Raw genomic sequence first — 13,594 nt, forward strand, 5'->3', positions numbered from 1 at the left:
TTACCGAGCAGTTCTTGGTTTAGCAGTGTTCACTGCAGTGTACTGCACTTCACTCAGAGAGTTTGACTGTTGGACAGCGGAGTAGAGAGGAACGTCCTTCGTCTGAGAGTGTGAGAAATGAACGGTGGAGTACTGAACATCATCCTGATCATCTGAGGATGCAGCTCTTGAGGGGTCAGAGGTCACGCCTAGGGCAGAGACATCTTCGTACACAGGACCTGCAGCTTGCTGAGAGAGAGAGAGAGAGAGAGAGAGAGAGAGAGAGATGAAAACAGAAACACAGAACCAGATGACAGTGCATTTCTCAGCTCCTTTATTCAGGAACTGAATAAGTTCTATTGGCAAACTTTACCTGAACCAAAACAACCTGTGTAGAACAGAATTAGATCTCTATTTAATCAAGAACACTTTAACACAGAAAAATGTGTATCGTTGCACAGCAAATAGGTAATCATTTCACTGCTGCAAACAGAATATTAGACTCAGAACAGTTTTCTGTTTATGAATTCTTTAATGGATGTAATTCAAACTGAACTCAAATGACTCCCTCATTAAAACTCACCTCTCCACTGCTCTCCTCTCTCTCTCTGCTGGTCACTGCTGCTCGTCTCCTGTTGGAGTTTTCACAGGAAAATGACCTTCAGACTCACATCTCCAGCATTAAATCAACTCCTGTTAATGTTCTAAAACTGCACACCGTCTATTTTACTCTCTACTGTATTAAACTGCTTATATTAGAGTGAAGAAGCTAAACTGCAGCACAGCTTACAGGCAGCATTTGGAGGATGTTTCATATCTTACATGTGTTCAGATTCTCACCTCATCCACAAAAAGACTGCAGTGAATATCAGAAGTAAAACCACGGCGACTCCAGAAGCTGCATATGCTGAAGTCCTGTTATCTGTATCTGTGCAGAGATGCAGGGATGGAAAAAGTGCAGAGAAGTTATATTAAGTGACATTTTGTCAAAATTTTGTTGTAAGTATGAAGCCAAAATATACTTGAAAGTATAGAACTAAATTTACTATATACTACAGTGAAAGTAAAGAATTACCAATGTGGATGTGGAGTATTTTTTTCCTTCTGCTTCAGCTTTACAAAGGTTTACAAAGGCTATTTTACATGCACAGCAACAAAAAACAATAAAGTAATAATAAAAATACTCCTCCTCCTCCTACTACTAATAATAATAATAATAATTATATACACTTTTTCTCCTAGAATTGTAAGACAGTTCCTAACTCTGACAAGGGAGCAAACACTGTGGAAATAAACTAATAAAGGTGCAGTTCAGTAAATGCTGTGACTGTAAACAGTATGGTGGCTGCGATAAGTGTGACTGATATCTGTATTACTGTTTGAAATACATCAATAAATGAATGATGCGTTTTTCAACCGACAGTAAACACTGGAGGCTGTTGTCACAGTAACTTGGCTAATCGTCACCAGACAGAGACATTTCATGTCCAAAGGAGGAAAATGCCCTTTATTTGGGCTGTGTGGCTCTCTGTGCCTGGTGGCTTGTTAAAGGACTGCCTCGCTCAACAAAACAGCAGCTGTGTTAAGAAGCTGGCTATGTAGTCTGTAATTGATAATGTAAACAAACTTCTCAGGACTTACTAGCACTCAGTGACACACTCGATTATGTACATAATAAGTGTTAACACAGACATTATACATTATAGAAATACTCCAATGCCAATGATTATGCAAACTAAAGCAACATGCACAAAGCACAATCACCACAATACTTATTGTACATAAGTACAATTATTGTACTTGGATACTATATTTAACATATATTTACATTATTTATATTTATATTGATATATACTTTCAATATATTTATCCTGCTGTTACAAAGATGTACAAAGTCACATAACTCTTGTATTGGGGGCCAAGATGAGGGTGTGAACAAGAAAGTGCTGCACTAAAACTAAAACTAACATGCATCCAGTCGTCTTTCTCTCATTAACCACTGTGTTGGCAACAGCGCAAATAAATCAACCCATAACATACCTGATGTAAAAGTCCATTCTGATGAGTTGGATGATCCATGTTGATTTGTTGCCATACAGTAGAAAACTCCATCTGTTCCTGCAGCTAAAGTTAAATTAGCTCCTTCTCCAAACTGTGTGATGTTCTCTCCTATCTTCCTGAACCAGGTGTAAGAGCTGGCAGGGTTGGAGTCACTGACACAGACCAGCGTGACTGAGCCGTTAAACTCAATCTCAGATACAGATGGAGGTCTGGGAGAGTCTGAACAAGACAGAGACTCGACTAGTTACTGAACTTCTTACACTCAGAGACAAACAGATCATACAGAACAAACTGCTCTTACATAACACATCCAGACGGGAGGGTCCTGAGCGGCTCTGTCCGAGCTGGTTGTGAGCGGTGCAGTAGTAGAGTCCGCTGTGCTGGGAGCTGATGCTGGTGATGCTGTAACTCTTTCCTGTTCCCAGCTCTACGTCTGAGCTCTGATTAAACCAGTAGTAGGAGAGAACAGGAGGGTTTGCATCACTGCTGCAGGTCAGAGTCACTGAGTCTCCCTCCACTCTCTGTCCAGAGGGAAGTATGACAGCTTTGGTGTTCTTAGGAGAGTCTGAATGGAAAGGTGATAAAGATTCAGTCATTACATGTATGAACTGAGGTCTTCTAGAACGAACACTATCATTGTTATTACACATGAGGTTATAGCTTATTACTGACAGCAATGCAGTCATCAGCCCTACATATTCTGGCACTTCTGCATTATAGTGATACAAAACAAAAACAACCCTTAAAAACCTAAACGTGTGTCTTCTGATTTATTACTTAAAGTAGATGTGGCTTTTACAGATCCCACAGTTGCATCTGTTAACCCCAGCTGGAGCTTCAAATTCAAACAATGGCATGCTGATAAAGAACTGAAGGCTCAAGGTAATGGTGGATAGCAAAGGTTGGACTGGTGGGTTGAAGAAAATAATTTGGAGTTTGGGCCTGGAATGAGCTGGAGAGCATAATATTTTTACTGGCCATCAGACAAAGACAAGACTCAGAAAACAAATGAAATGTTATTATCTTAAAAAATGCAACTTAATAAAATTCTATTCTCATTTGTTTGAGTGAGCCAGTGATCAATCTGGGTAAGTTCTGGCCTACCAGTGGTAATGTGCTTGGTGTGGTTTTACCAGCTGGGAAGGTGGTTCTGTTATTCCACAGTCTAAAACAGTGTCCCAGTATCACCGTAACGTGACAGACCCAGTCAGACGCTTGCAGTAAAATCCAAGAGATGATGCTTTAATACAAAAGGGGTTGTCAAGAATCGTAGTCGTGGTACAGACATGGGTCAAATCCATAATAGCAAAATGGTAAAACAGAGCAATCATAACCAGTAGGGCAAAGACAAAAGACAACAATGAGAAATTCAGAAAAGAGTCAGAGAAACGATACCTCACAATTAGGCTAAGCTAAAGCTCGGGCTTATAAACTAAACAGGTCATATAACGTACAACACAGGTGTAGAGAATCAGTACTCATGAGATTTAGAGCAATCATTGCTCGAACGAGGAAGTTCATCAGTCACATGATCACCCAAGGAGTTCTGGGAAATGGATTCCTCGTGTGAATCAAGGACGTAGGGTTGCGTGACACTTATACTGGACTCCTGCTGCCTGTTCTATCCACACTGTGTCAGTTCACAGCACCTCTACTGCTATAATACCTGTGATCATTCACAACCTGGTTGATGAACTTAATATTCCTCCCACCATAGAAAAAAGATCTCTAAACATAATACTAAAGGAATTCTAGCTAAACGACAATATACTTTTAACTTTTAACAGTTAAAAGATTATAACCATAATAACCAAAACACATACAGCAGTAATAAACCATGTGAAAATATTATAGTATACAATTTTTAAACCTCTTCAAGAACACTTGCTAAAATGGATGTCTGTCCAATCTATGAATTATTTCTACTGAACATTTAATCTTTCAACATGAGGCCAGTTGTTTTAAACCAATGTATTAATTTTGGCAACGGCCACTTGATTGGTCAAAGGCGTTTTCTCCAGAGCCAGTATTTTTCTGCGCTGCTGATTGGCTGAGGGCAGTGCACTGAATCTGACAGAGGAGTTAGGAAAATAAAGGGTGCTGCAACTGGTGTCCAGTGGCACAGATAGAGATCACAACTACAGCTCCTAGAGCTGTAAACTGGCTTTCAGTTTTTTCAACCCTGCAGTTTCAAATACAATGAAGTATGATTTCAGTGTTTAATAGAAAAGAGGCATTACATTTCAATATAATTATTTCTTACTTTCACCAGTAACCAACAGGGTGGTGTCCCAGCACCCATAATGGATGTAACACATTTGAGCACTGCTCTCTTAAATTAGACTGCAGACCTGACAGCCTTTAATGACGTATGAACTGCTCTGCATCTGCTTCATGAAACCTTTGTAAAACAGAGACATCAGCAGAGATTTAAGCGCAGATGATGAATTAGCCTCAGTGCGTCAAATCAAGCAGCAGCCGACCAGCATGTCATATACATATCATTTACATGAATCACACACTAATTCATGCAGATGTTTGGGCAGGGAGCCAATAACAGGAAGGATTCAGCGGCTCATGAGCTGATGGCTGCGTTCGTAGGTGGAGTTTGAGGTGAAGCGGTGAGTGCACAGCTCTCCCTACTGACCAAACTTTATAGTGTTAAAGTTACGACCACTGGAAAGAATAAAATGCGAAATAAATAAAATGCCTTAGTTTTTAAGATGGTAGAATGATGTGATTGTGAACTGTGATTATGTACCTAAAATAACATTCCAATGCTGTATTATTGTAGTGTATGAGATGCTTTTGCACTAGCTGTGTTTTGCATTGTTTATGTTTTTGGGTGAAGTCAGTTGTATAAAAAGCACAGTGTAATATGTCTTTGAATGGAACGTTGAATAGTCACAGCATTTATTTATACTAATGAAAACAACACATCGACTTTTGCATTTGATTGCCATATGCACATATTATTGGTATTACTGTTATTTTCTATTTGTATTCTTATTATTGGGATTATAGATTATATTGATAATGATTTTGGTCAGTTTACCAAAGATAAGCATTTTATTTGAGGTAAATTATTTGATGTGAGTTTGATCATACAGATACACCAATGAAACTGATGAATAACAAAACTTGGGTTAAATTCACATGCATTCATTTTATGGCCAGATTTTACTGTACATAACTTCAATGAATGAGGGCCAATACTTCCCAATCGTTCTGCTGGTTAATGAGGTGAGGAGATGAATCTGATGAAGGAGAAACACCAACAGCACCAGAGTTGAGAAACACTGCTTTAGATTATTAAACAGATTATTAGTGTATGTGATACTCTGTACTCACACACTGGAGGAGAGTGGAGATCAGTGCCTTCAACAGCACAGCTGTATCTGACCGCTTCGCTGACCACAGCTACAGAGCAGGAGGCAGATTCACACTGAGATACAGGCTGTCTGTTCTTGTACCAGATGTAAGTGGGGTTGGGCAGAGTGCAGGTGGAGTTACAGATCAGTGTTACTGTCTGTCCCTCTGATGCTGTGGCTGCAGGACGTTCCACTTTCACCTGCAGGACTTTACCAAAAACACCTGAAACACACAAACTTAGCTGTAGTGAAAGTAACTGCAGCATATAACTCTGAACTCTAACTGAGATGCCTGAAAGAAAATAAATGAAACATAGAAAAACATGAAAAACTGAATAGAAACAAAACCACAAACTGAATTATATTAAACTGTAAAATCGGTGTCTCTCAGTGTGACCAAATATGAGTTCACTGTAATGCAGTGGAAGCTGGCAGTGAGATGATAACAGAGTGAGTGCAGGATGTTCAGGAGGTTCTGTTCTGTTCTGAGTGCAGTTTAAAGTGAGGTCTTACAGACAGCAGGAGAGCGGAGCTCCTCGTATCCTTTCACAGCGCAGGAGTAGCTGCCTGCATCCACAGTTCTGTCTCTCAGATTCAGTTCATTTCTGTTCTGGTTAAATACAGGCTGTCTGTTCTTGTACCAGATGTAAGTGGAGTTGGGCAGAGTGCAGGTGGAGCTACAGGTCAGCTTCTTTACTCCTCCATCTGTATCTGACACTGTAACCTTCAGATCTGCAGGTGATTTTAAACAAGGTTTAGTGTTATTTTCATCTGTAGATACTCTTACAGTTAACTACACTCACTGTATGTATCTAGTAGGGGTGTGTATGGATACTCGGTTAACTGTTCCAGGTGTCAGTATCTGAACACTGAAATCACTGTTGGGGTATTTGTTACGCTGCATCAGAGAAAATCTGAGAGGAAATAATACAGGTCTACTTCCTTTTTTCCTCCCTGAGATTAACCGAATATCCATTCATTCACTCTTACAGATACTGGAATATCAGAATTAGTCAGAATGCAGGTCTTTTTTATTCAGAGTTACCTGTGACAGACAGAGTGACTCCAGGTCTGCCTGAGTAAATGCCGTCAGGATCATCAGTGTAGAATCTGAACCTGTATGTGTGAGCGTCACTCTCTCTCAGGTCAGTGATGGTCATTCTACAGTGGTTCAGGGTCTGGCTGTACTGCACTCTCCCCTTATACTGATTATACTGTCGTACATCCACAGGCTCAACATCTCGCTCCCACTGACTTTCAATGAACCAGAGTGATTTAGTCACTGTGAGTCCTTCAGGGTGTTTATAAGTGCAGGAGAAATTAACTGATGACCCTTTCAGAGCACAGACACGTTCAGGAGTGTAGGTCACAGCCCACTGCTGGTCACCCAGTTCACCTGGAACACAGAGTCACAGGCAGGAAGAAGAAATGATGTCATATAATAATATCAGTCTGAAACTGTAATATTCTCACTAATTACGATCTAGCTAAACTACCCAGCATGACATTATAGAAACAATCTCTGATTTAAGAATGATGTATGCAGTTCTTTATAATTCTTTGAAGTCCCAGTCATTCTACTGTCTGACAATTCCAAAGAATGACACTCATTAAGTCCATCTAGAGGTGTAATATAAGCACTAGCTTTCAGAAAGACAGACACAGACAGTGACAGAGAGAGCAAGATGTACTACAGTAAATACAGGCTGCAATGGCCCCAAGGAAGAGGCGGGACTAAGTGCTAAACACGGTCAGTCACTGAGAAACACTGCTTTACACAGCGCAGCAGCCCTGCAAACACTCATGAAAGATATGCAAATGAAGTAGAGGACACACAGAGCAGAAAACCACCACAATATCAAGAAACTGACATGATGGAGCCGCTTGTCTCTTCTTTTTCCTTCTTATGTAGCACAACATTTATTCTACTTCCTGCTATTTTGCCTCCTGTACACAGTAGTACATCCTGATGTAGTAATTAACGTATACTATTAAACAATATTCTAATTCTTTATATATTTTATATATATTCTTTATATATTTTTCCTGAAGATACTGATAATATTCAGATGATGATGAAACCCAAATTCTTGAAATAAAACAAATATACAGTACTGTGCAAAAGTATATTGTATTTAATTTCCAGTCACAGCTTCCATTAAGTACATTATTAATTTTTCTGTGTCAGAAAAATAACAGGAAATATATATTTAACAGAAAATTAAACGAGTCTGCAACACTAATTGTAATATCAAGTCTATCAGTGTTATAATTTTCCAGCTTTCACTGTTCCTTTTTCTGTATTGACAAAGTAGAAAAAATGAAAAATGTAAAGAAAAACAGACAGCAGTGATTTGCAAATCCTTTCATGTCCTTTCAATGTCCACGCGTAGCAGTGGACATTAATGCTCTGTTTATTATCAATGGTACCCAGTGGTAGCAAACAATGTGAATAATAATTGTCCTAAAACAGAGCCTTGGGGAACACCATACTTTATGTTTGTGAGAACAGAAGATTCACCGTTTACATTCACAAATTCTGGCAACCAGTCAGGTAAGATCTGAACCAGGAAAGGGCTATTCCTGTTACTCCTAGAGGGTTCTAACTAGCAAATTTAATAGGTTCAGCAAACTGGCTCAGCCACATTAATGTCAGGCATGTTTATATGTTTCACTTTGGTCAGCAGTTTGAATCTATCCTCTTTAGGGATGGTGACGGCCCAAACCTCCTGGTTACTTTATTCTTTCCTAACATTATGCATGTATTGCAGTGCACATCCAGGACACTTGGTCATTTATTTGGGGTCTTGTCTTATGAGGAAAAATAGCTGGTTTTAAAATTTTGTACTAATAAGAAATTTTAAATGTATTTTTTCTCTTTATAAAATGGGGTTTAAATAATGTATTAAATTCTCCATTTAAATTGAATTACATCTCTGTCCTGTTTGACAAACTTAGCTGTGTGATAAAAATCTTTTATCTGCATTGAACTTTGTAGTGCAATTTCCTAGGTGGCATTGTCAAGCCATTTATTATCTGTAGGCTAATTGAATGCCAGGCCACAATAGCATCAGGTGTTTACCTGTGGAAAGTTCCAAAACTGGTGTTTTTGATCATTCCACAGACTTCCCAGTCTTACACTGCCCAAATCCTCATTTTTTTTGGTATAAGCTGCAGGCATCATATTTGGAATTTGCATATATTTACAAAAATCAACAAAGTCTATAAGACAAAATATTCCATTTCTCTTCTTTGTGTGGTTTTAGTTAAATACCTGTAAAAGACTGTTTACAAATCACTGCTTTCTGTTTTTATTTGTATTTTACTTACTGTCCTGACTTTTTGGAAATTGGATTTATCATTTACCTATATTTCTGTCTACAGCTCTTTACTATATATTCGAGATTTACTCTGTCCTGTGGTAAAACTTTTAAAATGTATGTTTAAGTAACCATTAACTTACAGTTTTGTATAAAAATTGTATGTATAATAAAAATTAAAAACTGTACGTATAATAATGTATAAATTTAAGGGGGAAAGTGAATTTAATAAAAATTAAAAACTGTACGTATAATAATGTATAAATTTAAGGGGGAAAGTGAATGTAGCCGTGTAGATCATGATAACAGTGGGATAAAGAAGAACAGTGGCACAACAGCTATGTAAACAGCTGTTAGTGTTAGCTTGCTAGTTAAGTATCCAATTAAGTATGTTTTGTTTTATTTTCATATGAATGCATCCAGTAAAATCAATCGCTTGAAATGATGTCGTTCAACATGATCACATGACACGCTATTAGCGCACTCATTGGCTGTTTCATGAAACTCAAGTTCACACACTTTCAACTGTTGCACTTGAGTTCTAAATGAGTTCGATTTACAACCCAAGTGCAATTAAGTTCCATGTAAGTTTCCATGCAAAGACAGCCTAACTTGTACTTAATGGCCGTTTTGATTGAAAATTAAATAAATGAAAGAATGGTCTCTCGCTTTTACACAATACTGTACATAGAATGATTTTTTCTTGTACATACAGTGGCAGACACGATACATTTTATTACACTGAAAACAAATTTCCTGTATATGTTTTGGATGTTTTAAGAATGTATATATTTTGTATGTGAAACATTCAAGTATATTAGTTTGTTAGCAGACTGAACCTTATTATTCTTGATATAACGAACATTTCTTAGAATTAAAACGTTCTATCTGTGTTTTGTTGATCCTGGAAAAGGCTACTTCCATATACCTGAGGATTTTATTGTTTAGCTGTCAAAAAGTGTCTCAACTTGTAGTGACATTAAGATATGAAAAAAAAAACTGTACAACAAAAGAGCGTTTTTATTTTCAAAGTGAGATCTTTGATACTTTATATCTGAAACTGCTACTAAATGCAGGTTATTTTCTGGTTCTGAATTTCTTCTGGAATTACTTGTCTTCAGTGGTTTGGTGCTGAGAGACAGACTGACTGATACTTACATTTTAGTAGAGGGAAGATGTTGTTATACACCTGACAGGTGTAGCTGTCCTGATTAGATGAACTGGTGTCCAAGACCAACCAAACTGAGTCACTATATGAACATCCTATGTCTTCCTTGCTGTGCCACGTTCTTTCTCTGTACCATTTGTAGTAACAGCGTCCACTGGGCCAGCAGGTGGGGCTACAGGTCAGTTTCACCACTCTCTGTCCTACAGTCTTACAATCCACCCTCGCCCGCAGGACTACACACACACACACACACACACACACACACACACACACACACACACCAGAATCCTGTAAATAACTATTATTAATGTGTTTATGGGAGAAAAGTCAGCAGGTGAAGCTGATATCTGATGTCCTGATGGACAGAGTGGAGCCACATTGTTGCCCCACTCACATCTACTTGGCCCTCTCCCCAAACAACTGTGGTCCCCTTGACTCACACAGTAAGTGCCTTGAGCTCATCACTAACTGGATGGGACAAAACTTTCTGCAGCTGAATAAAGATAAAACAGAGATTATTTTATTTGGGAATAGCAATGAGAGGCACAGACTGGCTGCCTATCTGGATTCAAGAGCCCTAAAGTCTAAAGATCTAGTACGTAACCTTGGTGTACTGATGGACTCTGATCTCAGTTTTATCAGTCGTGTTAAAGCAGTTACTAAATCAGCTTTTTATCACCTTAGGAACATCAACAAGGTCCGAGATGTTCTGACTAAACCAGACCTGGAGAACCTCATCCACGCCTGTATCTCTAGTAGGATTGATCACTGTAAAGCTGCCAGAGTCTCACTAGGAGTAAAAGAAGAACCCCCCATTCTTAAATCCTCACACTGGTTACAAGTCTGTTCCAGAATAGACGTTAAGTTGCTGTTACTGTTCTATACATGTCAGCGTATTTATCTGATCTGCTGCAGCGATATGAGCCAATCAGAACTCTCGGGATCAAACAGATCATTAGGAATGGTCAGTCAGTCCTGCCAAAGGTGAAGACTAAACATGGAGAAGCAGCGTTTAGCTACTTTAGCCACTATGCTAAATGGACCCAGTGTACAGAGAGCATTAGAAGAGCCCCGACACTGGACACTTTAAACTGAGCTGAAAGCTTCTTAAACAGGAATGTTTTGAGCCTGGATTTAAACACTTTCCCCTTTTCCTCTGTAATGGCGCTTTTTATTCTAAACTAACGTTCAGTTTTTTTTTTTATTTGATTTTTAACTATCCTAATTAAATTTCTAATTTGATTTTTAATTTAATGATTTTCTCTTTTAATTTTATTGTTTTAATTATGTTTTAATCATGTTTTTAATTTCTATTCTCCCTTACGTTTTTAAACAACTCTGTATTTTCTCATTTGTAAAGCACTTTGAATGACAGCAGTGTATGAAAAGTGCTATATAAATAAACTTGCCTTGCTTTATACACTGCTGATAATATTTGATATCTAACATTAACAGAGAGAGGTACTTTGCTACTGTACTTCATTATAATTTTGGAAGATCTGTACTTCACTCCAGCATTACTGAAATTGAATACTTGTCCTTTTTTTCAAGTACATTTCTAAGAGAAGGAGATTTTTTACCTCATCGTTTTCATTTAGACCTTCAGAGCACTTGTTACAAATTTCAGGGCAGGAGATTTTTTGAATGGGAAATAATGTGAAGACTTTTATGCAAGTAATTTGGACCATTTCTGTATGTCCATTCATCATGAAATTCCCACCCAACTAACAATAACATGGGATAATAATAACAGAGATGGGAGAGTAGCTAAGTACTACTTTTTGAGGCTAGCTACAATTTTCTGTAGCTAATAGCTGTAGCCGCTACAGGTACCCCAATTTTCTCCCCAATTTAGTCGTCTGCAATTCCACCCGCTAGTTAGGACTCCCCCAATCACACAACGCTATCAACGCTAGGAGGGCGAAGGCTAACACAGGCTTCCTCCGAGACCTGTGAAACCAGCCACCGCTTTCTTTTCGAGCTGCCGCTCATGCAACGTCACTGGACAGCCGAACGCGCTCGGAGGAAAGCGCCAACCGCCAGATCTGTTACGTCAGCTAACAGACGCCTGCGCTGACTAGCATCACGCTGAGTGATGGGGGGAGAGAGGCAGCCATCCCACCCACCCAGAGAGAGCGAGGCCAATTGTGCTCTCTCGGACTCCCGGCTACGGACGGCTGTAGCATCACCAGGGATCGAACTCGCGATCTCCTGATGAGGGACAACGCTTAGACGGTTGCGCCACTCGGGAGCAGCCGCTACAGTATTATAAAATGTTAATAACAGCTGTAGCGCCTACAAATGTTTGTGTAGCTACAGTGATAATTTTCACTACAATTTCGCTACAGGCTTCAGGCAATCCGCGCAAAATCTGAACCATAGAACGCGGCCGTTAACTGGGCTGGTGGCGACTGTGCAATCCTGACTGAGCCGCTGACAGTTTGAGCAAACGGGCACCCGTGGGTCCCATGCGGTGATCACTCCTTACTAGTAGGCTTAGCTCATGGGTCGCAACCCAAATTGTAAGAAGAGCCATTTTGTCCTTTCAATGTAAATCAAACAACCTTGGGAGCCACAACACCTTATGTTCGTTTTACCACCTTGGCTGTAAATGTCTCAGTATGTGCTAGTATAGGCTAAAAAATATAATATACAGGAAAAGCAGACTTCATTTGCTCTGCTTTAAACTTTAGCTCAGTTATAGCCACTTCTCTCGCATCTCGGGAAAGTTTTCCATGAGCTTCTTGTAAAATATCTCTCAATGTTCGACTTTTTACGAGGCTGAAGTCAGACTCTCATTCACCAGCTTCTCATTCGAATTGTTCTGTTCCACCTTAAATGGTGCTTGAGGCACCAGATTGTACTTCTGCGCCATTTAAGGTGGAACGGGACAATTCGAACGAGAAGCTGGCGAATGAGAAGCTGACTTCAGCTTTGCGAGTTGTTGCAGATTAAACGTATGAGGAAACCATCTGAGTGATTATGAATGCAAATAAGTCCATTCACCTCCAAATTATCGATGTTCGTCTTAAATCTCTCTCTTTGCCTTTTCATTATCTGCGTTGCTGTGTGTCCAGCAGTCTGCGCTGTGCACAATATTGTTTGGTTTGTATTCAGTTATTTTTGTTGATTTTTGTTAGGAAAAACCTGGAATGATTGACTTTGCCTTTACTTTTTTACCTTTACTAAATTTTTGTTGGATATCACGCCTTTGGTTGTGTATGTTCGCAGCTTTTCAATTGTGTGTTTCTTTCTGGCTCATGATGAAATGTAGTGGCTTGTTCACATGTTCAGTTGGGCTTGTTTGATGTGTCAGGTGGAGATTCACAAACATTCTGACAGACGCGCTTTGAAAGTAGCTAAAAAGTAGTGCACTACTTTTCAAAAAGTAGCTAAAAAGTAGTCACTACTTTTTCTGGAAAAGTAGCTAAAGTGTAGCTAGCTACTAATTTTTCAGTAGCTATCCCAACCCTGTATATATGTACACACACACACACACACACACACATAGAAAATAGAAAATCAATTTAATATTAATGTAAAATAAAATTTTCTTTGTAAAACTTTTTAAAAAGGCCCATATCTTATTTTTCCCTCTGAGGTTCCATTATGTTGTTTAATGTACCAAAAAATTCATACTTAATTTTTATATAAATGCATTGTTTTTTTGTGACATCACAAAGACTCTAAACAGG

General features: G+C 38.9%; 1 protein-coding gene across 1 annotated transcript; it reads right to left on the minus strand.

Moving 5' to 3' along the window:
* Window positions 1-11,484, minus strand: LOC118809318 (sialoadhesin-like). Its single transcript, XM_036572506.1, has 10 exons — window positions 11,480-11,484; window positions 9,890-10,071; window positions 6,457-6,807; window positions 5,925-6,143; window positions 5,392-5,634; window positions 2,342-2,605; window positions 2,020-2,259; window positions 820-907; window positions 563-611; window positions 1-228 (listed from the first exon to the last, which is right to left on the minus strand). The coding sequence occupies exons 1-10, from the start codon at window positions 11,482-11,484 to the stop codon at window positions 1-3; spliced, it is 1,869 nt and encodes a 622-aa protein (XP_036428399.1).
* Between the last annotated feature and the right edge of the window lie 2,110 nt (window positions 11,485-13,594).

This window comes from Colossoma macropomum, unplaced genomic scaffold, assembly GCF_904425465.1.
Source record: "Colossoma macropomum unplaced genomic scaffold, Colossoma_macropomum, whole genome shotgun sequence".
NCBI classification, from domain to species: Eukaryota; Metazoa; Chordata; class Actinopteri; order Characiformes; family Serrasalmidae; genus Colossoma; species Colossoma macropomum.

Coding starts and splice junctions, on each gene's coding strand:
- LOC118809318 (XM_036572506.1), bottom strand. Junction 2,606..5,391: donor TCTCCACTCTCCTCCAGTGT/GTGAGTACAGAG, acceptor CTTTCCATTCAG/ACTCTCCTAAGAACACCAAA. Junction 229..562: donor GAGAGGAGAGCAGTGGAGAG/GTGAGTTTTAAT, acceptor TCTCTCTCTCAG/CAAGCTGCAGGTCCTGTGTA.